Source organism: Dendrobates tinctorius, unplaced genomic scaffold, assembly GCF_039654945.1.
Source record: "Dendrobates tinctorius isolate UK_male_01 unplaced genomic scaffold, ASM3965494v1 ptg000208l, whole genome shotgun sequence".
Lineage (NCBI taxonomy): Eukaryota > Metazoa > Chordata > Amphibia > Anura > Dendrobatidae > Dendrobates > Dendrobates tinctorius.
The window spans coordinates 80,580-107,696 of NW_027361875.1; the positions used below are offsets into that span (position 1 = coordinate 80,580).

General features: G+C 48.0%; 1 protein-coding gene across 6 annotated transcripts in view; it reads right to left on the minus strand.

Moving 5' to 3' along the window:
* Positions 1 to 3,671: 3,671 nt before the first annotated feature.
* PCNX1 (pecanex 1) overlaps positions 3,672 to 27,117 on the minus strand; it is a 139,083-nt gene continuing 115,637 nt past the window's right edge. For all 6 annotated transcript variants that reach the window (XM_073554138.1, XM_073554137.1, XM_073554136.1 and 3 more), the window contains 2 exons: positions 16,318 to 16,458; positions 3,672 to 6,938 (listed from right to left, as the gene is read on the minus strand). In XM_073554138.1, the coding sequence (XP_073410239.1) occupies positions 6,798 to 6,938; positions 16,318 to 16,458 (282 nt within the window). In that variant the 3' untranslated portion in view covers positions 3,672 to 6,797. The remainder of the gene's footprint in view (positions 6,939 to 16,317; positions 16,459 to 27,117) is intronic.

Here is a 27,117-nt window from a genome sequence, read left to right on the forward strand (position 1 = left end):
CACAGAAACATGGCTGACACCCTCTGACACCGCCTCCCCTGCTGCACTGTTACGGCGGCCTCCACTTTACCCACACTCCTCGCCCTGGCAACAGCCACGGTGGAGGAGTGGGTCGTCTTTCTTCCAACTGCACCTTCATCCCAATCCCACTTCTTCCCTCCCTAATCCTCCCCTCTTTTGAAGTCCACTCTATCCCCAGCTACTCTCCCTCCAACCTCCAAGTGGCCGTCGTATACCGACCTCCAGGCCCGACCACTGCCTTCATTGACCAATTCTCTACCTGGCTTCTTTATTTTCTTTCAACTGACACCCCCACTATCATCATGGGTGACTTCAATATCCCCACTGATACCCTTCAGTCAGCAGCCTCCAAACTCCTGTCCCTTCATCCTTTGGACTTACTCAGTGGTGCTACTCAGCCACCCACACAGATGGACACACATTAGACCTGGTCTTCACCCGGCTCTGCTCTCTTTCTAACTTCACCAACACCCCTCTCCCTCTATCTGACCATCATCTACTCACTTTCTCATCCCTGTCCTCCTCACCTGGCACCCATGTCCAGCAACACGCACACCCCCGCAGAAACCTTGCACACCTAGACACCCACGCGCTCTCTGACTCTATTCTACCACTGGCATCCATATCCTCACTCCATGACACAGACAGTGCCACTGCTTTCTACAATGCCACTCTCGCATCAGCTATTGACACGGTTGCCCCTCTCGTTCATGGCAGAATGCGAAGTATCAACAGACAACCCTGGCAAAATAACACCATTAAAAAGCTCCGGCAAGTGTCCAGGATTGCAGAGCGGCGCTGGAAGAAAACAAATTTGTAAGATGACTTCACCACATTCAAACAGGCAACACTCGATTTCAAATCTGCCCTCACCTCTGCTCAACAGGCCTACTTCACAACCCTCATATCTTCCCTATCTTACAACCCAAAAGAGTTATTCAAAACTTAACTCCCTCCTCCGCCCACCACTGCCTCCTCCAACCTCCCTCATCTCTGCCGAGGACTTTGCTACACTTCAAAAACAAGATTTATCAAACAAGGCAAGTCTTCATCACTCAACCACCACAACCCCTTTGTATACCAGACCAATGCCCAAACCCCATAACCTCACTCTCCAACATGACTGAAGGGGAGCTTAATCGCCTCTTCTACAAATCGCACCTCACCACCTGTGCACTTGACCCCATGCCATCCCACCTCCTCCCCAACCTCACCACCACACTTATCCCATCCCTAACCCACCTCTTCAACCTATCACTAACGTCCAGTACCTTCCCTTCTGCTTTCAAACATGCCACAATCACACCTATCCTTAAAAAGCCAACCCTCGACCCAACCGCTATGTTCAGCTATCGCCCAATATCATTGCTCCCAAACTCCTGGAACAGCATGTCCACGCTGAACTTTCCTCCCACCTATCATCTAACTTGCTCTTTGACAATCTACAAACTGGTTTCCGCAACTCAAAGTCCCACGGATTCCACTACCACCTTTATGCTGATGACACTCAGATCTACGTCTCTGGCCCAGATGTCACCTCTCTGCTGTCCAGAATCCCAGAGTGTCTGAGTCATATCCTCCTTCTCCTCTCGCTTCCTCAAACTCAATGTAGACAAATCTGAACTCATCATCTTTCCTCCATCTCACAGATCTTCTTTACCCGACCTAGCTATAACAATTAATGACATCACACTTTCCTCAGTACCAGAAGTCCGCTGCCTCGGAGTAACCTTTGACTCTGCCCTCTCCTTCAAACCGCACATCCACGCTTTCAACCTCCTGTCGCCTCCAGCTCAAAAATATTTCCAGAATCCGTCCTTTCCTCAACCCTCAATCTACTAAAATGCTTGTGCATGCCCTCATCATCTCCCGCCTCGACTACTGCAACATCCTTTTCTGTGGTCTCCCTGCTAACACCCTCGCACCTCTCCAGTCTATCCTTAACTCTGCCGCCCGACTAATTCATCTCTCCTCGCTACTCCTCCGCTTCTCCCCTCTGCAAATCTCTTCACTGGCTCCCATTCCCTCAGCGCATCCAGTTCAAATTACTAATTCTGACCTACAAGGCCATCTATAACCTGTCTCCCCCATATGTCTCTGAACTAATTTCCCGATACCTTCCCTCACGTAATCTCCGATCCTCCCAAGACCTCCTTCTCTCCTCCACACTTATTCGCTCCTCACCCAACCGCCTCCATGACTTCTCCCGAATAGCCCCTATTCTCTGGAATTCTTTGCCCCAAGTCCGACTATCAACCACATTTGGATCCTTCAGACGGAACCTGAAAACCCACCTCTTCAAGAAAGCCTACAGCCTGCAATGACCCCGCTACCTCCTCTCTCACCACTACAGGTGATATCACCTCAACCAACACCGGAACTGCTGCAACCCACCAACCTACTGTCTCCTTCCCCACCATCCTGTAGGATGTAAGCCCGAAAGGGCAGGGTCCTCTCTCCACTCTGTATCAGTCTGTCATTGTTAGTTTGTTTACTGTAAGTGATATCTGTAATTTGTATGTAACCCCCTCTCATGTACAGCACCATGGAATCAATGGTGCTAGATAAATTAATAATAATAATATACCACATGAGCCTCCAAACAATGCCCCAATAAACCAAATGAGGCCCCAATAAAAAAAATGAGCCCCCACATAGCCTCTCTATATACATACAAACATCCTATACAAATGATACATACTTCCTCCTCCACCAATGTATTCACTGCCGCATGCATGCCGAGGATGCAGATAGCGGTGAAGGCGGCGGATGGACAACACGGCGCAGTCCATGGCCCACTGTTTCAGTGCGTCAGCCAGTGTTTACCCACCCCTGATATAGACCATTTCAAGACACCCCAAGACACCCCATTTCTGCAATCATGTTTACCCCTTTAAACTTAATGTGTTCGCCAAAACCAACATATATATTTATATGTAGCGTATATTATTGAAAAAAATAAAATAAGCATGAACTCTTGCCCACCCCCAAAAGCCAATTATTTGTAAATTAATTTATCCAGGTAGTGTGATTGCATTAACAAGTATAATGTATCCAAAGCACTTTGGTTAAAGAAATGCCAAAGCGAATTTATAAAATCAATTAAGTACAACACAAGTATCAAACGAAATAAATATTAACTCACGGTCACTTTTTTTCAGTATTTTTTTTTTTTTTTTAAATTAAATTATTTTTGTAATCAATTGATAACATTCCAATGATTGGCATGTCGCCCAAGTGTTTAAACAGCACAAGATACATATAGCAAAAATGATCAATACACACAGCTTTTCCTGAGCTTCTATACCTAATTGAGTACAAAAAGAAAAATGTTGTAAAATAAATAGGAATATTTCTAGGATATAAAAAGAAAAAAAAAAATAAGGAAAGTAAAGGCAATGTAAAAAAAAAAGCCAGAACATTCATATTAAAATGGGCTTTTCTTGCACGTGTTGATGACCACACTTTCTGGAGGCCAATCAATTCAAAACCATCACTTCTATAGGAAGATTGAGGCAAGGGGGTATAAAGAATCATATTTTAAAAAACACAGCTACAAAGTATTCTTACACTGTGATAATGCATGGATATCAATCTAATAAACCAACAAATCTGACAACACATATATATATTTAATTGCCAGTTATAAATACTCAAAACGTCCATTGTATACTGAAGGGCAATTACGAGGATGAAACTAGGATAGGAAAAAAAGCCTGGATAAGATTACACAGTGGCAGAAGCTTCCGTCAGATAAAAGACGTTCAATCATTCCTCAAACTCAAAGAGAAGCTGGTCTTATTAGAAACGACCAAGCCTGCTGTAAAACTACTGTTGGACGTGTTAAAAATGTTACTATTAAGATATATATATTAATATATCTTCATTCCTGTAAAGAAAAATACATACAAGTGGCTTGCAAATCCTTGCTTTTCTCCAGTCAATTTGACTGGTCTTCAGCTGCATTGATATCAGAGCATTCTCAAATGGAGTACAGATGATGGCAGTGAAAGAATCAGCACTTGTGTCTATCTATAGGGATAGGCTGCTGCAGGAAATTGTTACAATAAGGGCTCATACTCACTTGCGAGACTCGCACGACTCTCAGGCGAGTCTCTCGCTTGAAAACCTGGCACTGCCGCCGGCACTGGGACCGGAGCGTGCAACTACATGCTCCGGTCCCAGTGCAAAGTTTTCATGCGAGAGAATCGTGCAAGTCTCTCACAAGTGAGTATGAGCCCTAAGCACAAAACTCACAGGAGGACATAGATGTTGACTAGAGGACTCTGCTGCATCGGCTAGGTCAGTAACCTGTGACCGCTGGACAGGAGGCCTATCTCTTTAACTCCCCACATTCTAGGCTCCTCTTGATGAGTAGTGCTACAACTGAATCAAAAAGACAGCTAGGAATGCCGGGAGGTTAGAAGAGATTTTCAGACTTCCTGTCCAGCGGTCACAGATTACTGACCTGAGCGATTGAGTCTCGCAAAGCGATTCTCCCATCTCTAGTGCTGACTGTTTCAATGCCAACATCTGTACTCCAGAGGAATACTTTATCAATGCTGAGAAAGCCAGAAATAGACTGGGGAGAAAAAGAGGAGGTTTGAAAGCCACTTGTCATTTTTATTTATTTTTTTCACAAGAATGAAGATAAATCCCCTGCAATTCATTTGCAAAGTTTCATAACTTTCTGGGTCAGAAAAAAATATTTGTTTTCTTAAATTAATGTTAAGTCACCGTACTCTTAAGGTCAGTTTTAGTTTGTTTGTTTTTTGCAGCCAGACCAAAACTGAGAATGGAAAACTCTGAACCGCTCAACGAACCGGGTGTTTTTCTGGCTTTTTTTTTTTTTTAGAAATACAATATGCTACTGGAGTGTTTTTTTTATTAGTCTTCTCTACAGAAAGAAAAAAACAAGTGTGTAAGCTGCTTTTTCCCACAAAACCTGCTTGTTAAAAGAAAAAAAAAAAAACACAAAAGTCATAGCAACATTTTACAAGGCTACAAAAAAAAAAAAAAAAAAAAACAACTAAAAGTAAAAAAAAACCTACAAAGCGGAAATTTCTTTCCAGGAACCTCATCTGCACCCTTGTATATATATAAAAAAAAAATACCGTAACAGCGTAAATTGATAAACACTGCACGCCAATTTGTTCTGCAGATTTAAGCCACAAGAGTTTCAGAAAACCGTAAATTTTAGTAAAGTTTAAAAGCAGCATAATCTGCACGACCTGGTGCATTTCTTTTCCCACAGCTGAAAAGTCCTATGTAAACATTCCTGGGATATCCTCTTGGAACACCACCTTGTCTAAATGAGTAGAAGGAGAAGCTCGAAGCAGAAACTCCCAAGTGAAGGTGCAGCAAAGAATTTGGTATTAGATGGCACCCACTAAAATGAATGTGCTAATAAATAAAATTATATATATATTTTTTTACTAGGTGCCTAAAACTCAGCGATGGATCACCGACTGCTGCTACTGGTGATTCAGCAGCTCAATAGAGCAGCTCTTTTTATTCGAGGTTGCAGTCAACAGTGCGGTTGTGTGCAGCTCTTCCTCTTCCGGGCTGGTCTGTCGACAGGGCGTGACTACCAAGGTCATCCTGATTGACAGCCGGCTTCCCGCATTAGGCAGCTGCCTGCAAATCAGCAAGTTGGTGGCAGTCTTGCCCCATTAACAGAGCAGCAGAGAAGCCGCTGCGTTGTCGACGTGAAGTGAGCGGGAGCCGCTGATCTCCAGCAGGAATGGTCTGTAACCACTCCGTGCCAGAAGAGATGAGTTCTGGGAACAACAGGCAGGTAGTTACCATAGCTAATACTGGTGGGGGTTTTGTTCGATTTTTTTTTTACCCTGGATTTCATAAATATAAATTTATACAGGATGTATAGATACATGTCTAGTGCCGAAGAAGTCTAACGTTTGCCCACCTTCCTGAAAGTAAGATATACACGTAAATGTGATGCAGCATATTACAAGCAGGCATTAAACTTTCTGGGAACACTGCATTTTATTTTCAGGAAAACTGAATGAATGGCTACAATAAGCCACTGCTGTATAGACCAATGGCAAAGGCCATGTTTAGGAGGGATACTTAGAGCAAGGAAGGGGGGGGGGGTGAGGAGAGTCGGCAGGGGCTTAGATTCAATAAAAATCAATTTCAATTTAAATTATGTAATTTCTGTATATTTCTATATATTTCTATATTTATAAATAAACACTCTGACCAATAGCAGATTTATTCTCTTAGTGCACTGTCGTAGGAAAATGGTTTAGTGCAGTTTCCGTGAAATTAAAAAAAAATACCGTAATTTGAGAAAGAAAAAAAACTATGCAGTCTTCTGCATTTTACAAAATAAGTGGACAAAAAAAAAAAAAAAAAACTTCTGCACATTTTAAAGAAATGTAATATGAAAAAAAAAAAACACAACATGCTACAGTATGAGAGGCAATTGTTTTTGGCAAATAAATTAGAAAAATATGAAGATCATATTCTGCATGGAGAAATTCAATAGGTTTCTGACTTAAAGCATATGAAATGCATAGCATTATTCCATTGTACATATAAGATAACTGTCTTATAGGTTTTTTTTTCTCTGTTTATACTCTTTATGCAGGTGAACATCTGCAGACTATTAAAACAAACGCAGAAAAAAATAAAAATAATAATTTTACAGGTTTTGGGCTATGTCAGAGCTCTTCGCCATCTTGAACTCTGTCCCCAAACAGTTAAAAGTTCATTCCTGTCTGAAAGCTTGAAAAGATGACTGAACCGCAGAGTCACACTTCGGCCCCAAGCTCAAGCACCCCAGTCTCAATCACAGCAACATATTTGTCCTCAATCTTAATCAGCAGGATAGTTTTGTCAATGTGGGACCTATTACAAGGGTCTCTGCTGCAAGGCACCCAGCGGTGAATTACCTGTGGAAAGCGACACAAAACAGAGCGAGACAGAAAGAGGGAAGGGAAGAGATCAAAAGAGAGACGAACGTTAGATGTCTGTCTGGTCAAGTCACTTGCATTTCATTTGGCCATTTTTTTTTTGCCAAGTAAAATAAATAAAAATACATTTGTTTTTCTATACATTGCTTGTCATTCTCACAGCCGTTAATGCATTAAAAACAGGTATCATTTTAATATTTGCACACTCATGAGCAGTATTTTTTTTTACATTTTTGATAATACAAGTTAAAAATAAGCGTTAAAAAATCTGCCTTCATCAGGGCCAGAAACACCATGCCAGATCCACAGAGTTTACATTGCCTTTACTTTCCCTTTCCTGAGCTGCAATTTAAAATTGAGATTTCAGATTGAAGAAAAAAGGAGATTTTTGTGTACTCACCGTAAAATCTCTTTCTCTTAGCCTTTAATTGGGGGACACAGAACCTTGGGTGTTATGCTGCTGTCCACTAGGAGGCGACACTATGCATAATCTGAAAAAGATTAACTTTGGCTCCTCCTCTGCAGTATACACCCCTGGACGGCGTCAGCCTTCTCCAGTTTTGTGCCAAAGCATAAGGAGGAACGTAACCAAATAACATAACCATGCCTGTGAGAAGGCTAATATGTACGAGCTCAAAGAACAATATGAGAACTCAACAGGAAACAACGGCCCGTAAGGGCAACAGGGTGGGAGCTGTGTCCCCCAATTAAAGGCTAAGAGAAAGAGATTTTATGGTGAGTACACAAAAATCTCCTTTACTCTGTCGCCTAATTGGGGGACACACAACCTTGGGACGTCCCAAAGCAGTCCCTGGGTGGGAAGCAGTGGACGAATATTGTGCTGACAGTCCCCTAGACTTGGGGTACTGCCGCCTGCAGAACAAGTCTACCCAGGCTCGCATCCGCTGAGGACTGGGTATGAACACTGTAGTGTTTCGTAAACGTGTGTAGGCTAGTCCAAGTGGCCGCCTTGCACACTTGTTGTGCGGAAGCCTGATGCCGAATGGCCCAGGAGGCCCCTACTGCCCGTGTAGAGTGTGCCGTGATACCGGCCGGAAGAGGGGAACTGTTAAGTCGGTAGGCCTCATGTATGGTGGACTTGATCCACCTGGCAAGGGTAGCCTTGGAAGCCGGCAACCCCTTGCGACTACCTTCCGGAAGAATGAAGAGGGAATCAGATTTCCGGAAAGGTGCAGTCCTGGACACGTAAATCCGCAATGCTCTGACGAGGTCAAGCGTATGCAGAGCCTTCTCCACTCTATGAACCGGGCAAAGGGAAGGCAGTGAAATCTCTTCATTAAGGTGAAAGTTGGACACAACCTTCGGAAGGAAGGATGGTACCGTGCGGAGAACCACCTTGTCCTGGTGAAAGGCTAGGAAAGGCCGTCTGCAGGAAAGTGCTGACAATTCCGACACTCTGCGTAACGAGGTGATTGCCACTAGAAAAAACACTTTCTGAGACAGAATGGAGAGTGGAACTCCTCTAAGAGGTTCGAAGGGTGGAGCTTGCAATGCTGTCAGGACCAGATTGAGGTCCCACGTATCCAGCGGACGTTTGTAGGGAGGAACCAATCGGGAAACTCCCTGGATGAAAGTCCTTACTTGCGGTTTAATAGCAATGCGCTTTTGAAAAAGGACTGAAAGCGCCGACACCTGACTCTTAAGCGAACTTAAGGATAGCTTGGCATCTAGGCCCGATTGAAGAAAACCTAGTACCTTCGGGAGGGAATAAGGGAGTGGGACTTGTCCATGAGATTCGCACCAAGAAAAGAAAGCTCTCCAGGTACGATAATAGAGCTTGGCGGAGGCAGGCTTCCTTGCCCTGATCATAGTTGCAATGACTGCCGGTGAAAAACCTGCCTGGGTTAGAATCCAGGTTTCAAGGGCCATGCCGTCAAATTGAGAGCCCCTGAATTCTGGTGGAAGAACGGATCTTGAGACAGAAGGTCGTGACGGTCGGGTAGACGCCAGGGGGCGTCTGCCGTAAGTTGGACGATGTCGGCGTACCAAGTACGTCTGGGCCAGTCTGGCGCGATGAGGATGGTCGAAACTCCCTCTTGCTTGATCTTCCTCACGACCCTGGCGATTAGATGGAGGGGTGGAAAAATGTACAGGAGTCAGAACTGGGACCAGTCCTGGACCAGGGCATCCGCTCCGAACGACCGCGGGTCGGGTGTCCTGGCCATGAAATTGGGAACCTTGGTATTGAGATGGGATGCCATTAGGTCCACATCCGGGGTTCCCCAGCGTTGACAGATCTGGTAAAAAATCTCGGGATGGAGAGACCACTCCCCCGAGTCCATTCCTTGCCTGCTGAGGAAGTCGGCTTCCCAGTTTTCTACACCTGGAATGTGTACCGCAGAAAGTACCGACCTTGTGTCTTCCGCCCAGCGGAGGATATGAGCCACTTCTCTCATCGCCTGGGCGCTGCGGGTCCCGCCTTGGTGGTTCACGTATGCCACAGCCGTGGCATTGTCCGACTGTATCCGTATGTGCGAGGCTGCAAGCAAGTGATGAAATGCTCTCAGTGCCAAGAGAATGGCCCTGATTTCCAGAACATTGATAGGCAATGTCACTTCCCTCGGTGACCACTTGCCCTGTGCCCTGTGATGTAGGTGCACCGCCCCCCAGCCTGTCAGGCTTGCATCGGTAGTCAGGATCTTCCATTGTCCTGAGAGGAATGGCTTCCCTCGTGTAAGCGAGTTTGGTTTGAGCCACCAATGCAGGGACCTCCTGGTTGATGACGTCAACCTGAACTCCCTGTCGAGGGAGAGAGGGTTCCTGTCCCAAGATCTGAGTATGGCTAGTTGAAGGACCCTGAGGTGAAACTGGGCAAATGGCACTGCCTCTATTGCTGCTGCCATCCTGCCGAGGATTCTCATGGCAAACCGGAGAGATCGAGGAGGACTGCGAAGGAGTGTGAGAACTCCCAGACGGATGGCCAGTGTCTTGTCCTTGGGAAGGAGCACCAGGCCCCTGGCGGTGTCGAATACCATTCCCAGGAATGTTAGAGTCCGAGTTGGGATGGTCGACGATTTCTGTAGGTTGACTAGCCATCCCAGGCGACTCAGAGTGTCTAGAGTGATTGAGACACTGACCTCGCAGTCTTTGAAAGTGGGAGACTTGACGAGGAGGTCGTCCAGGTACGGGACGACTAGGATGCCTCTTGAGTGCAGGACGTCCATGGTGGCCGCCATGACTTTGGTGAACGTTCTTGGAGCCGTGGCGAGTCCGAACGGAAGGGCGACAAACTGGTAGTGGTTTTGGTTGACCGCGAACCTGAGAAACCTTTGGTGGGCGGGAGCAATTGGTATGTGGAGATACGCATCCTGTATGTCTATGGAGGCGAGGTATTCTCCCTGCTCCATGGATGCAATGATGGACCGGAGGGACTCCATGCGGAAATGACGGACCCGTACGTAATTGTTGAGCTGTTTTAGGTCCAGTATGGGTCGGACGCCGCCTCCTTTCTTGGGGACTACGAACAAATTTGAGTAGAATCCTCGGAATCTCTCGTTCGCGGGAACCGGCACCACAACTCCTGATTGAAGGAGAGAGGAAACCGCTTGGTGGAAAACACGAGCCTTTTCTGGTGGTGTTGGAGGAACAGAAAGGAAGAACCGGTTCGGTGGAACGGAAGTGAACTCTATCTTGTATCCGAAAGACACTATTACTCTTTCAGCAAGTCTGGCTGCCTATTACAGAAGACAGGTGGGTCAGGGAAAAAGTCGGCCGCCTACTGGTGGGGTGTCTTCCGGAGGTCTCGAGTCATGATGAAGTGAAGTTCTGGGGTTTTCTTCCCTTGGGTTTCGCATGGCCTGCTTTCGACTGCCAAGCCCTGTCCGGTCGCTGCTGCGTCCGTGGGTTGTCTCTGCGTGGAGAACGGTTGCGGTTTTGCACTGGGCGCGAAACGGACCAGCCCGAGGAATTCCGAAAGGATCGGAATCGAGTCTGGTTTCTTCGTTTAAACGTGCGTTTCGGTTTTAGTTGAGGGAGAGAGGTACTCTTACCCCCAGTGGCATTGGCTATCATGATGTCCAACTTTTCGCCGAAAAGTCTTCCAGTAAAATACGTTAGTCTCGTGAGGGACTTCTTTGAGGCCGCATCCGCTTTCCATTCTCGCAGCCAGAGGATGCGTCGGATCGTGATGGCGTTTGATGCTATTCCCGCTACACCTCTGGCGGAATCCAGGGCTGCATGAATTATGTAGTCTGCTACCACTGCCATCTAGACCGCTTGGTCCGAGAGTTCAGGATTTGAAGCCTGAAGACCCTCCTGTAGTTTTTTGGCCCAAGCCAGGATGGCCTTGGCTGCCCAAACTGAAGCAAACGCAGGGCCCAGAGAGGCGCCTGCCGCTTCGAAAATAGAACGAGCCATGCGTTCTACTTGCCGGTCTGCTGCGTCCCTGAGGGTTGAGCTATCCGGCAGAGAGAGTAAAGTCTGCGCTGCTAACCTAGAAACCGGAGGGTCCACTTCAGGTGGATCTGTCCATTGTTTGGTGTCTTTCTGTGGGAAGGGGTACTTCGCTTCCAAATATTTGCGATTAGCGAATTTTTTGTCAGGCTGCGCAAACTGTTTGGTAATTATTTTCTCAAACTCGTCGTGATTAGGGAAGACCTTAGGTGGTTTTTGAACACTTTCGAAGCAAATCCTCTGTTCTGGGACTTCCGGAGGCGACTCTGGAATTTTTAGCACCCGATGAATGGCAGAAATTATGTCCTCAACTAGCGCTGTATTGCTAGGGGGAGAAGGTACCACGGACCTGACCGTTTCATTATCTGAGTCGGAGTCACAGATACCCTCCGAATCCTGTGCCTCGCTAAGGTGATCCCTGGAGGGCGACCTGGGGCGGGGGTCTTCTGTGGTGGGGGATCCCTGTGGTAAATTGCACTGTCTGTCTGTGGCAGGGGACTGCCCAGGAGACCTGGAATGACGCTGTCTCTCCCTAGAGGGGGACGACCTTGTGCTATAGTGCGACTCAGGTGATCGAGACCTGTGGGTCCGCTTACGTCTGTGAGAGTCGGAAGCAGCATGTTCCTGAGACAAGCTGTCCGTTTGCTGTGTACCGTCCATAGCCGGAGCCCGACTCTGCAGAGCTTGCAGCAATGTAGCAGTTAGGTTGTCTATGGACTGTGACATAGACTGAGACATCTGAGTTGCCCATTCCGGCGTGGCCTGTGACACTGAAGCGTCAGTAGGGACTCCCTGGGGTTCTGACCCAGAGTTCTGGATGCAGTCCCGGCAGTGCGGATACGTGCTGCCACTAGGGAGCGTGGCTTTGCAGGCTGTACAGAATGCATAGAAACATTCCTGCCTGGTTCTCTTCCTTGAGCCCGGCATAGTGCACAGAGGCTGGCTATAAGGGATCGTACAGGGGTGGCTACGCAGAGGGAACCCACAGAAAGCCTTATAGGAAGTATAGATTCACAGCTGAGTAATGAGAACCCAGCTGTGAGCTTACCCCACCGGTGTGCCCCTAGGTCCAGCGCCGACAGATCCCAGTTCTGTGCCCCCCGGAGACCGCTGTGATGCTCCTCTCCTGGATCTCATCCAGAAAAAATGGCCACCGGGGCTCTGAGGAGAGGGAGGAGGGGGCGGAGAGCTGAAAAGGGCGCGCTGGGTTGTGTAAAAACGCCCCCTTTCTGCCTCAATCCGCCCCTTCTATGACACTCCAGTGTGTCATTTTGGTCATCCGGGGGGCGGGGAAAAGGCGGCGGCTTCAGCTAGGCCGAAGCCGCGGCCTAAATTAGAAGCCTGATGCCCAGGAGTGCTCCAGAGCGGCGCGGTAGTCCGGGGGGGCGGATTTGTACCAGACCCCCCCAGAATGGTCGACTGGATAGCGGTGGGGGTAGCAGGGGTAGCGGTTTTTGTATGGGGGGCCCCTGAAGCGCTATGGAGCCGCTGCTGTTGCAGAGACAGGGACGCAGAAAAGCCCTGTCTCTGCTGTGCCATCCAGTCCGCACCCTCCCCCGGCCCCAACAGGATCCCTCAGCCAGCCTGGGGTCCCTGGAAGCTGCGAAATGCTGCCTGATCTCCGACCCTACCTGAGGCGTCTCAACCTAATACCCCCTGCGGGGGATTAGGGAGGGTGCATCTGTCACCGTCAGGGGGTCTTCATCCTCGCCTCAACCTCAACCCAGACCCCTTAAAGGGGTTGGGGAAGGAGGGGGGTCTCGACCTCGAACCAGGACCCGAGGGACTGGGGAGGGAGCGACTTGGGGAAAAACCACCTCGACCTCAACCGGGTACCCCTAATAGGGGACCGAGGAGGGAGCCATGCCAGGAGTCTCGCTGGAGACCCACTTTTCTTCATCTGTATTTCCGGTGAAAAAAAGGAAAAAAACGGAAGAAAAAAGGTGTGCCTGCTTGCGACACTAAGCAAAAACTGGAGAAGGCTGACGCCGTCCAGGGGTGTATACTGCAGAGGAGGAGCCAAAGTTAATCTTTTTCAGATTATGCATAGTGTCGCCTCCTAGTGGACAGCAGCATAACACCCAAGGTTCTGTGTCCCCCAATTAGGCGACAGAGTAATCAAAGTTTAAAGGGTTTGTCCATTTCCTACACATCTCCAAAGTAATGGTCTAAGTAATCTGATCCTGCAGTCATATTCCTTTCCATTAATGAAACTAGTTCCAGCAAATACGTGTGTAATATATATATATTTTTTTCCACAAAGGAATCAAACCATAGATGTCCATAAGTTATGTTATGTTTAGTAATGAGAAATGACAGGGAGAAAGTATTGAACATGCTTACTGAAATGTAGCTAATACTACAAGATGCCTCCTGTATGGAGAAACTAGTCGCAGGCATTGCTCAGGTGTGATTTTGGTCCATTCTTCCACACAAACACTCTTCCACTCCTTAAGGTCCTGTAGGCTCCTTTTATAAACTATAAGCCTTAGTTCCTTTCATACATTTTCTATTGGATTCAGGTCTGGTAATCGGCTCGGCCATTCTAGCTGCTTTATTTTCTTTCTCGGAAACCAGATCAGAGTTTCCATGGCTGTGTGTTTGGGATCATTGTCTAAGTCCACTCTTGTTTCACCATCATTCTGATAGATGGCAGCTGATTTTGATCAAGAATGTCTTAGTACATTTGTCAATTCATTCCCCCTTCAAATCACATGAATTTTGCCAATGCCTTATGCTTAAAAAAGCCCCATACAATGATGTTCCCACCTCCAAACTTCATTGTTAGCATGGTGTTTTTGAGGTGATATGCAGTGCCTTTTCTAAACATGGTGTATTTTATGGCACACAAAGAGCTCAACTTTAGTCTCATCTGACCCAGACTATATTCTCCCAGTATTTCAAAGGCTTGTGTAAAGGTTGCGGAACAAAATGTAAACATGCTTGAACATGCTTTTTACTCAGCAATGGAGTGGTGAGCATGCATACAAGCAGTAAGCGTTGTGTAGTGAGCAGGCCATACAGGCCATGGAGGTTGAGTACATTACTTATAGTTTTCTTTGAAACAATTTTACCTGCTGATTCCAGGTATTTCTGTAGCTCTCCACAGGTGGTCCTTGGCTCCTGCACAACTCTTCTGATAATTCTTTTCACTCCCACATCTGAAATCTTGTGGAGAGCACATGGTCATGGCTAATTTATGGTGAAATAATGTTCTTTCCTCTTTCCAGATAATGGGCCCCAACAGTGTTCACTGGAACTTCAGTAGTTTATAATTCTTTTAGTAACCAATGCCATCAGTATGTTTTACAACAACAAGGTTATGAAGGCATTTAGACAACTTACTGTTTTTATCCATCATGAGCTATTTCATGTGTGACACCTTGGTAATAAGACACCTTTTTATAGGCCATCAGCTGAACCAGGGGATATTTTTCACTAAGTGGCAGGATTGCTGTCTAATTACCTATATATTTCAGTGGGAGTCATGACTTTGCACAGCTTTTTGCACCTTTCTTTCTTCATGTGTTCAATACTTTTTCCAGGTGTCATTTTTCATTATTACACAATTTATTGACATCAAGGGTTTGATTTCTCTACTTATGTGGTTTGGATGGGTTGTTACTAACACATGGTGAGAATGTCATGTAGATAGCACCTTTAGAAACATTTACGTCGAAAATTGGTGACGTGTTCAATACTTATTTCACCCACTGTACATATAAATACACACGCGTATATATTAATTACGTTAGAAGGAGGGAGGCGACAAATGGAAGAAGGCAACTGCAGGATTAGACTACCAAAAGATTGTCCAAGTTGCTTCAGTTTTCTAGGATATATGACAATTTCAGGATGTATTAACACAAGGTAGGATTGAAAGGTAGAACGTCGCACTAAGGCAAAACAATTTACAATGGTCATGCTTTTAGTAAACTGCAATGGTGGTAACAGTCCCCATACACATTAGATAAAAGTTGGCCGAACCCACCAATTTCAGACGACCATCTATTAAGCATTTGGGGTCTCCCAACAGATATTGAGGGACAGAACAATTGGGCATTTGAAATTCAATTGCTCTTTTATGTCAGGAAGGGAGATAAACTGTTGTAAAATGGTTAGGGCAGTGGCTTTCTCGTAGCGAGCACAAGAGAGACCGGCAGAGCCGACTTTCCTGTGTATGATGGATACAGGTGAGAGATCAGACTGCTGAACCATTGTTTGACCAACAGCTATCTAATGTGTATGGCCATTTTAAGAATGCAGCAATAGAAATGTTGGTTGGGTTTGCAGAGTAAATGCATCTAAGACTATGTGCCCATGGAGTTTTTGCACAAAGTTTTTGGAGGAGAACCGGGAGCAAACGCTCAAAACTTGGAATTTCCACTCTGTTTCTGCATGGAAATAGCGCAAAAAAAAAAAAAAAAAAAAAAAAAAAAAAAAGAATGTGTGCCCCCATTGCCTAAAACTAGTTTAGGTGTATGCCATTTTTTTCAGATATGTTTGTTCTGTGTACGAAGATCTAAACCAAGGTGTATGTAAGGTGCGAGGCAGCCAATAAGTATAGTTTACAAACCCAAAAAGGGGACTATTCAATTGGGAATCCTGACCATGACATGTGGCAAAATAATTAAGGACTGAAAACCTAGATTTACCAGAAAACCCTGTTTATTAAAAAGCATCAGTGCAACAATCTGTCCCACCCAAGACAAAGCTGAGCGATATCCAGGATATGTGCAACAAGAATTAGATTCTGATTAAAAACAAAAAAAACACTTGGGTCCTTTGCAATTACCATTAACAAACAAAAGAAAAATACTTTATTAATTTAAGGTATCCTGACAGATGGAACAATGTCAATTTGTCATCAAGGATAAAAACCAAAGAAAAAAAAGTTTCTCCCTTGGAGATATTAATAGTAATCATCATGACTGTAGCAACCTACATGGCCTTCCATGCCTTCCTGAGGGATCCAGTCTTTCCAGCTATTTTTCCCAGCTTTTAGCCGCACCAGCTCATCTGGCCATTGCAGCTCTTTTCTTTTGGATATATTAACTCCTTCAAGCACCTGGCTTGGATCCACAATCTGAAACAAATTGCAAAAATATAAAGATTAAGCTTAATTAACATTTACAAATATGGAGTAAGAAGGTTTAATAGACTTATTCCACAGTAGGTGATATATGTCTGACTGCGGGGGGGGGAGCGGTTGGCTTCAAGTGGTCTCTGCTCAGAGCCCTGCAGTCTCTGGTGTCAGGTGCCCCTGCGTGAGTTACCGTTCTGCTGCTACACATTAATGGTATGTAAGGCCTAGTTTCACACTAGCGTTAGAGGGCGCAGTGCATGGCCACCGTGCAGCTCCGCCCCCTGCCACACCCCCGGGTCAGCTCCTCCTATGGGCGCATTTAGCTGCATGCGACCTGCGTACCCTATGGTTAGCATTGGGTACGCAGACCGTGCGCTGGTATGATTTTGACGGCGCATGCGCCCTTTTGACGGTGAGCAGACATGTGCCAGATGCACCATGTTGCATTTTGGTGCGCTCGGCGCACCGTCAAAAGAGCGCATGCGCCGTTAAAATCATACCAGAGCATGGCCTGCGTACCCAATGCTAACGATAGGGTGCACAGGTCGCATGCAGCATCACGTGCCCATAGGAGGAGCTGACCGGAGGGGGCGGAGCTGCACGGCGGCCGTGCGCTGTGCCTCCTAACGCTAGTGTGAAACTAGCCTAAGGGCCCCGTCACACGTAACGACTCTACAGCGATCCCGCAAATGATACGACCAGATAAGGATCGTTGTTGCATCGCTGTGTGATTGCTGGTGAGATGTCAAACTGACCGATCTTCCCAACGACGCTGCAACGATATGGTGACCCATAGCGACCTTTGTAACGATCTCGGCGGTCGTTGAAACCCCGTCACACTACTTTTGTTCTGACAATGCCGTACACGATGAGGGCGGTACTTTGTGACGTTTGCAGGAACCCAGGCGTGGATTAGCGTTGCCTTTTCCGCGCCCCCTAATCTCCGATTGGTGGTCACTACTGCGTTCTGATTGGCGGAGCATTTCTTTCTTTGTTTGACCCTATGAAAAGGCAACCTCGCAGTGCTTCTGTTCTTTGTTCCTGCCAGCGTATTTCAGATCACTAAGATCAGGAGATCCGTTGATGAATTGATATAGCAGTGTGGAATTGCAGCCAGAAAAACGCTATTTCGATGTGTGACCAGCAAGAAGGGACAAAGAACACAAACGCTGCTATGCTGCCTTCTTCACGGGTCAGGAACAAAGAAGGAAAGCGCCACTGTGTTACATTCTTTAAGGGCAAGGGCGCCAATCAGAACGCAGTAGTGGCCACCAATTGGAGCGCGGAAAAGGCACCGCTTAAACACGCCTATTCTTTCTCGTTTAAAGTCGCTAGCGAGGTCGTTGGTTTGGTGTCAAACAGAACGATGCATGCTACCCAGCGGGGCCTCAACGACCAAAAAGATGTCCCGACTTTTCTGAAACGACCAGCGATCTCACAGTGGGGGCCTGGTCGCCGCTACATGTCACACGTAGCAATATTGCTTGTAAGGTTGCTGTTGCGTCACAAAACTTGTGACTCAGCAGCGATCTCGCTGTGTGCGACGGCGGCCTTAAGAGCTCGTTCTGAGTATACACTTGTTACTATATTTACATAAAGAGAAAAAAAAAAAACAGGATTTTTTGGGTTGCTTACCGTAAAATCTGTTTCTCGGAGCCTTCATTGGGGGACACAGAGACCGTGGGTGTATGCTGCTGCCACTAGGAGGCTGACACTATGCACAAAAAAAGGTTAGCCCCTCCTCCGCCGTATACACCCCACCGACCGGCAGGAAGTTCCTCAGTTAGTCAGAAAGCAGTAGGAGAAGTAACAGAATAGATTGAGAACAGAACAAACAACTCAACTGTAACAAACCGACAAACATAAGAACAGGAGTTGTAGAACATGGGAGGGTGCTGTGTCCCCCAATGAAGGCTCCGAGAAACAGATTTTACGGTAAGCAACCCAAAAAATCCTGTTTTCTCGTTCGCCTTATTGGGGGACACAGAGACCGTGGGACGTCCCAAAGCAGTCCCTGGGGTGGGAAACAAACTTCCATCAGGCCAGTGGACTCGCCACCGCAGCCTGCAGAATCCTTCTACCTAGGCTGGCGTCCGCCGAAGCGTAGGTGTGGACCCTGTAGAATTTCACAAAGGTGTGAACCGATGACCACGTTGCAGCCTTGCAAAGCTGCAGCGCGGAAGCTCTGTGGCGCACCGCCCAGGAGGCACCCACCGCCCGGGTAGAGTGCGCTCTGACCCCTGGAGGGGCCACTCGATGCTTGACCCGGTATGCCTCCAAAATTGCCGATCTGATCCAGCGCGCAATAGTGGCCTTTGAGGCTGGGTGACCTTTCCTCGCCCCGTCAGGAATGATGAACAGAGAGTCTGACTTCTGCAAGGAAGTCGTCCGGGCTAGATAGACTCTCAATGCCCTGACTAGGTCCAGCTTGTTCAAGGACCGCTCCCGAGGGTGAGCTGGGCTCGGGCAGAAGGATGGCAGAACAATGTCCTCATTGAGGTGAAACGAAGATACCACCTTCGGAAGAAAAGAGGGCGGAGGCCGCAGAACTACCTTGTCCTGATGAAGGACCAAAAAAGGAGAGCGGCAAGAAAGTGCTGCTAATTCCGACACGCGCCGGATGGAGGTAATGGCCACCAGAAAGGCCACTTTCCAAGAAAGGAGGGAAAGGGAAACGTCCCTGAGAGGTTCAAAAGGAGGACCCTGCAGAACCTGAAGAACCAAATTAAGATCCCAAGGATCCACGGGCGCTCGGTACGGAGGAACCGTGTGAGCCACACCCTGGAGGAAGGTTTTGACCTGGGGCCGGGAGGCCAGCGTTTTCTGAAATAAAATGGACAGTGCCGAAACTTGACCCTTCAAGGAACTGAGAGCAAGCCCCGCATCCAGCCCTGCCTGCAGAAACGCCAGAATAGAAGGGAGCGAAAAAACCAAGGGCGCGATGTCATTGGTCTCACACCAGGAGAAATAGGCTTTCCAAGTACGGTAATAGATCTTCGAAGAAGGCGGCTTTCTGGCGCGGATCATGGTATGAATCACCCGATCAGAGAATCCTGCCCGTCTCAAAACCTCGGTCTCAACAGCCACGCCGTTAAATTGAGCGACCGAGAATTGGGGTGGCAAATCGGGCCTTGAGACAGCAGATCTGCCCTGTCGGGAAGCTTCCAGGGGGCGTCCGCGAGAAGGTTGACAATGTCCGCGAACCAAGACCTTCTGGGCCAATTCGGGGCGATGAGGATGACTGGAATCCCCTCTGCTTTGATTTTCTTCAACAACTTGGGAAGAAGAGGCAGAGGAGGGAACAGGTAGGGGAGCTCGAACTGTGACCAAGGGACTGCCAGAGCGTCGGCGCCCACTGCCAGAGGGTCCCGAGACCTGGACACGAATTGTGGGACTTTCCTGTTGAGGCGAGATGCCACGAGGTCTACATCCGGAGTTCCCCACCGACGGCAGAGCAGATGAAACACCTCCGGATGTAGGGACCATTCCCCTGCCGCGAGACCCTCGCGGCTGAGGAAATCGGCGGCCCAGTTGTCCACGCCGGGAATGTGAACCGCGGAAATCGTTGGAACAAAGGTCTCTGCCCATTGAAGAATTCTGGACACTTCCGCCAGAGCTGAGACACTCCGTGTCCCCCCTTGGCGGTTGATATACGCCACCGCTGTGGCATTGTCTGTCTGAATCCTGACAGGCAGGCCCTTGAGGCGCCTTTCCCAGTGGACGAGAGCTAGATGGATCGCTCGTATCTCTAGGACATTGATCTGCAGAGCTGATTCCTGAGTCGACCATCGACCCTGAACAGTGTGATTGCGGAACACTGCACCCCAGCCGATGAGGCTGGCGTCCGTAGTGACAATCTGCCAGTGAACAGGAAGAAAAGACCGCCCCAAGAGAATGAGGGGAGACGTCAACCACCAGTTGAGAGACCGCTTGATCCGGCATGAAAGGCGAACCGGACGATCCAGAGACAGAGCCGACCTGTTCCACCTGGACAAAATGGCCTGCTGGAGTGGCCTGGCGTGAAATTGGGCAAAGGGAACTGCCTCTATCGCCGCCACCATCTTCCCCAGGACCCTCATGGCTGTCCTGAGGGATGGAAATCGTGTGATCTGTAATGATCGCACGTCCTGCTGCAGGGAAAGGATCTTGTCTTGTGGGAGAAATACCCTTGACCGACGAGTGTCGAAGAGAAGGCCCAGAAACACAAGGCGTTGAGTAGGGACCAGACAGGACTTTTTCCGGTTGACGATCCACCCAAAACTGGACAGGGTGTCTAGAACGATCGCCACACTTAGGCGGGCCTGTTGAAAGGAGGGAGCCTTGATCAGGATATCGTCGAGGTACGGAAAAAGAACGAGACCTCTGATCCTCAACAAGGCCATCACCGCCGCCAGAATCTTCGTGAAGACTCTGGGAGCGGTGGCGAGCCCGAAAGGAAGCGCGACGAACTGGTAATGTTCGTGGTGAATCGCAAACCGCAGGAACTTCTGATGTCCGGGAAATATGGGCACATGTAGATAGGCATCTTGAATGTCTATGGAACCCATGAATTCCTGCTCCTCCATGGAAGCAATTACCGAGCGTACAGACTCCATCCGGAAGTGGCGAAGGCGAACTCTCTTGTTGAGTAACTTGAGATCCAAAATGGGCCGAACTGCCCCGTCCTTTTTCGGCACCACAAACAGGTTTGAATAAAACCCTGTGAAGCGTTCCGATTCGGGAACGGGCACAATCACCCCGGAACTGAGAAGAGAGGCGATGGCCGAACAGAACCCCGGGACCAAGGCCGGATCCCTCGGCGGACGGGATTGGAAGAAGCGATCCCGTGGAAGAGAAATGAACTCTATTTTGTATCCTGTTGATACAACCTCTCTGACCCAAGCGTCCTCTACTGAGGCGAGCCAGACGTCGCTGAAGAAAAGAAGTCGACCTCCCAATTGGAAGGGACCCACGGGAGACCGATGGCAGTCATGCGGATGTAGACCGTCCAGATCTAGATCTGGACGGTCTTCCCAGGGAAGAGTGGGACCGCCAGGACGGAGTGGGCCTGAAGGAAACCTTCTTTCTTTCCTGACGTGCCTGTGGCCTTTGCTGGTTGGAAGGGTTTTCCGCCGTATTGAAACGGCGGAAAGTCCGAAAGGGACGAAACTGACGCCTTGGAGGAGGTCTGCGAGGCTTGGAGGGGAGAAGAGAACTCGTACCTCCGGTAGCGTCCTTAATAATCTGATCCAATTGTGATCCGAAGAGACGCACTCCCTGAAAAGGCAGATTGGTCAGAGACTTTTTAGAGGACAAGTCCGCCTGCCAGGCCTTGAGCCAAATTGTACGTCGGATTGCCACGATGTTACTTGACGCCTGAACTGCGCAAGATGCGGCATCCAGGGAGGCAGAAAGCAGATAATCCCCCGCATGGGAAATCTGATTGGCGAGATCGGCCAAATGCTCTGGTCGTGCCTTATCCAGAATGCCCTGCCGAAGGTCGTCTGCCCAAGTGGATATGGCCTTTGCTGCCCAAGAAGAAGCAAAGACTGGACATACCGCTGCTGATGCCGCTTCGAAGGCAGATTTTGCTAGAGATTCTATGATCCTATCATTAGAATCTTTTAGAGACGCCACACCTGACAGCGGAAGGACCGTATTATTAGAAAGTCTGGACACGGGAGGGTCCACCGAGGGAGAAGCGGCCCAGTTGTCCGTGAGCTCTTTAGCAAACGGGTACAGTACGCCGAGACGCTTTCCTCTTTGAACGAAACCTCCTGATCTGAGGATTTCGCAGGGGCGTCAGCGATGTCAAAGGTATGGTGAATCGCGGCAATGAGGTTTTGCACCGTAACCTTCATGTTCGCATCCTGGTCCGAATCCAGCTCTAAGACCCCTTCCGATTCCGAAAGCGCTTCGCCTGACTCGGGAGAGGAGGCCCGAGAGGGAGACTGCTGGGGACTATGGGGTGAGGTAGGACGAGGGGAGGACTCCGCCTGGAGGTCCTGCCTGGGCCTCTTGCGACTGCCGCTGGCTGGCTCAGATGGGACGTCCTGAGACGTGCTGGGTCCCGCCGAAGCTCCCAAGGGCAACTTGTCCAGAACGGCTACTAGGGACTGAGACACCTTGGTGAGGTCTGCCACTGACTGTGATAGAGAGGAGGCCCAGCCCGGCATGGGGGGCTCACTCACCACTGGGGCTATGGATGGCTCCTGAGCGGCGTCGGGCTGGATTGGATTGCTACAGTCCAGGCAGAGGGGAGTGGACTGACCTGAGGGAAGTTTGCGATTGCAAGAAGAGCACGCAAAGTACTTGACTAAGGTGCCAGAGGAGGCAGGGGGACGAGCGCGGTCAGACTTAGAATTAGACATACTGACGGACAGTCACTGAAGCCTTGCCGGAAGGTTGGGGGACAGGAGGCAGAGGAGGGTGTCAGTCTGCAGTATGCAGAGCTACTCACGGTCCGGTGTCCTATCACAGCTTCCAATAAATGGAGATGCACGGTTCGTCCGGCTTGCAGGGGCACGGCTGAGGGAACAGCGTCCGGCTGACAGGCTGCGAAAATGGCGGCAGCCAGAGAGGAGCCGAGCAGGAAGCGCGCGCTTTCCTGCAGATGCAGAGGAGGGAGGTAGGCGGGGCTAGGCGCCGATGATAAAAATGGTGCCGCCCGCTAAGATGGTAGGGTGGGAGGGACGGCGCCGCCTCCGGGACGCTCAACCTGAGGGGAGAAGGCCGTGGGCGGGCTTAGAGCGGGCGGGAGGGAAGCCCGCCCGAGAATGGAGAAGGGGGGCGTGGCCGCGACGCCGGACAAGGCCCCAGATGAAGCCGGGGCCTGGATTAGAAGAGGCGGCCGCCTGTCAGCACAGGGCGGCGTGGAGGCGTCGCAGAACCGCCGCGGTGGCTGCTACTGAGGACAGCTAGGACCCGGCAGAGGGGGGGTGAAAGAGCTGTCCGATAACCAGCCAGGGCCTAAATAGCTGCAGCGGCCGCCTGGAGGCGTCGCAGCACTGTCACAGCGACCGCTGCCGAAGAATCCATGGAGTGGCCTGGCGTGGAACCCGCAGGGGAGAATAGGACTCAGGTCTTATACTTACCCTCCTGATCCGTTTCATCCAGCGTACTGTTTCAAGGAGAGTATCCTGCGCCTCAACCGACCGACCGGCTCTGGTAGGCGAGTGGGTGGGAGACGGGGAGCGAGGACCATCTGGAACGCCACATCCATGTTAGGGGTCTTGGTCCTGCTGTAGACTTATGAGGATACGGGGTGGCAGTACACGCCGTACTCATAGTCTCTTTGTGGGACTACAGATGTGACTATTCACACTGTATCCCTCCGGAAAAACCTGAAAAGAAACGACACACATCGAGGCAGATATGGGTCTAATCAAAGACCCGTGTCCACCTCCTACTGACACTAAGCTAAACTGAGGAACTTCCTGCCGGTCGGTGGGGTGTATACGGCGGAGGAGGGGCTAACCTTTTTTTGTGCATAGTGTCAGCCTCCTAGTGCCAGCAGCATACACCCACGGTCTCTGTGTCCCCCAATAAGGCGAACGAGAAAAAAGCATTTCAACAAGAGCAACAGCTCAGGAAAGTTAGAGCCATGATTAGGAGAACTGTTCTGGAAGCTGCCAAAGGTAGGATTCGAGAGGCTGTGGATTTTACAAGACTGACATTTGCTTGCCTCCCTTCTCCTCAACTCAGACGTTAACTATTGTATAGAAATCAATGCGCTGAAGAGAGCTGACTGGGATCTCAGGAGTTAACCACTCCTGGAATGTAGGTACTGTGCATACTAGCTCCTTGGAAACAATATGTACATAAGGCAAGATAAAACCTCTTCCAGCAGGAGAATCACAGCAGTAGTAGCAGCAGATAGTAAACTTTCTTAGTTTCATGCTGTCTAACTAAAGCAATGAAATAACATGAGAATACACCCTAAAGTGACCACTCTATTATGCTACAGGAAGGTTTTAGGGTAAGTTTCCATTAAAAAACACAGCAAATCCTTAGTGGTAAACACTGCTGCAGATTTCACTGTGGAAAGACTGCAGGGCATTCTGCACATTTCACCCTTTACATTGCAATAAGCAATTATATCTGCAGAATAAATAGATTTGTGGTAGATATCAAATCTGCACCATGGATGGAAATTATTATTTTTTTTAACCCCTTCACCCCCAAGGGTGGTTTGCACGTTCATGACCGGGCCAATTTTTACAATTCTGACCACTGTACCTTTATGAGGTCATAACTCTGGAACACTTCCATTGATCCCAGTGATTCTGACATTGTTTTCTCGTGACATATTGTACTTCATGTTAGTGGTAAAATTTCATTCAAATAACTTGCGTTTATTTGTGAAAAAATGGAAATTTGGCAAAAATTTTGAAAATTTCGCAATTTTCCAACTTTGAATTTTTATGCCCTTAAATCACAGAGATACGGCACACAAAAAACTTGATAAGTAACATTTCCCACATGTTTACTTTACATCAGCACAATTTTGGAACCAAAATTTTTTTTTGTTAGGAAGTTATGAGGGTTAAAAGTTGACCAGCGATTTCTCATTTTTACAACACCATTTTATTTTTAGGACCACATCACATTTGAAGCCACTTTGAGGGGTCTATATGATAGAAAATACCCAAAAGTGACACCATTCTAAAAACTGAACCCCTTAAGGTGCTCAAAACCACATTCAAGAAGTTTATTAACCCATTAGGCGCGTCACAGGAATTTTTTTGAATATTTAAAAAGAAATGAACATCTAACTTTTTTTCACAAAAAAAATACTTCAGGTTCAATTTTTTTTATTTTACCAAGGGTAACAGGAGAAATTAGACTGCAAAAGTTATTGTGCAATTTGTCCTGAGTACGCTGATACCTGATTTGTGGGGGGAACGACTGTTTCGGCGCATGGCAGAGCTCAGAATGGAAGGAGCGCCGTTTGACTTTTTCAATGCAAAATTGGCTGGAATTCAGATCGGACGCCATGTCACGTTTGGAGAGTCCCTGATGTACCTAAACAGTGGAAACCCCCTACAAGTGACCCCATTTTGGAAACTAGACCCCCCAAGGAACTTATCTAGATATGTGGTGAGAACTTTGAACCCACAAGGGCTTTACAGAAGTTTATAACGTACAGCGGTACAATTAAAAAATCATTTTTTCCACAAAAATGATCTTTTCACCCCAATTTTTATTTTCCCAAGGGTAACAGGACCCTAAAAGTTATTGTGCAATTTGTCCTGAGTACGCTGATACCCCACATGTGGGGGTAAACCACTATTTGGGCGCATGGCAGCGCTCGGAAGGGAAGCAGCGCCATTTGACGTTTTTGGCTGGAATTGAGATCGGACACCATGTCGCGTTTGGAAAACTCCTGATGTACCAAAACAGTGGAAACCCCCCACAAATGACACCATTTTGGAAACTAGACCCCCTAAGGAACTTATCTAGATGTGTGGTGAGCACTTTGACCCCCCCAGTGCTTCACAGAAGTTTATAATGCCCGGGCGTGAAAATAAATAATTCGTATTTTTTCCACAAACATGATCTTTTAGTCACCATTTTTTTATTTTCCCAAGGGTACCAGGAGAAATTGGACCCCAAAAGTTGTTGTCCAATTTGTCCTGAGTATGCTGATACCCCATATGTGGGAGAAAACTACTGTATGGGCACACGTCGGGGCTCGGAAGGGAAGTAGTGACGTTTTGGAATGCAGACTTTGATGGAATGGTCTGCGGGTGTCATGTTGCCTTTGGAGAGCCCCTAATGTACCTAAACAGTGGAAACCCCCCACAAATGACACCATTTTGTAAACTAGACCCCCCAAGGAACTTATCTAGATGTGTGGTGAGCACTTTGACCCCCCCAGTGCTTCACAGAAGTTTAAAACGCTCGGGCGTGAAAATAAAAAATTCGTATTTTTTCCACAAACATGATCTTTTAGTCACCATTTTTTTATTTTCCCAAGGGTACCAGGAGAAATTGAACCCCAAAAGTTGTTGTCCAATTTGTCCCGAGTATGCTGATACCCCATATGTGGGTGAAAACTACTGTATGGGCACACGTCGGGGCTCGGAAGGGAAGTAGTGACGTTTTGGTATGCAGACTTTGATGGAATGGTCTGCGGGTGTCATGTTGCCTTTGGAGAGCCCCTAATGTACCTAAACAGTGGAAACCCCCCACAAATGACCCCATTTTGAAAACTAGACCCACTAAGGAACTTATCTAGATGTGAGGTGAGCACTTTGAACCCCCAAGGTCTTCACAGAAGTTTATAATGCCAGGGCATGAAAATAAAAAAATCGTATTTTTTCCAGAAACATGATCAATTAGTCCGCAATTTTTTCATTTTCCCAAGGGTAACAGGAGAAATTGGACCCCAAAAGTTGTTGTCCAATTTGGCCTGAGTACGCTGACACCCCATATGTGGGAGAAAACTACTGTATGGACACACGTCGGGGCTCGGAAGGGAAGCAGTGACGTTTTGGAATGCAGACTTTGATGGAATGGTCTGCGGGTGTCATGTGCGTTTGGAGAGCCCCTGATGTACCTAAACTATTGAAACTCCCCACAAGTGACCCCATTTTGGACACTAGACCCCCCACGGAACTTATCTAGATGTGTGGTGAGCACTTTGAACCCCCAAGTGCTTCACAGAAGTTTATAACA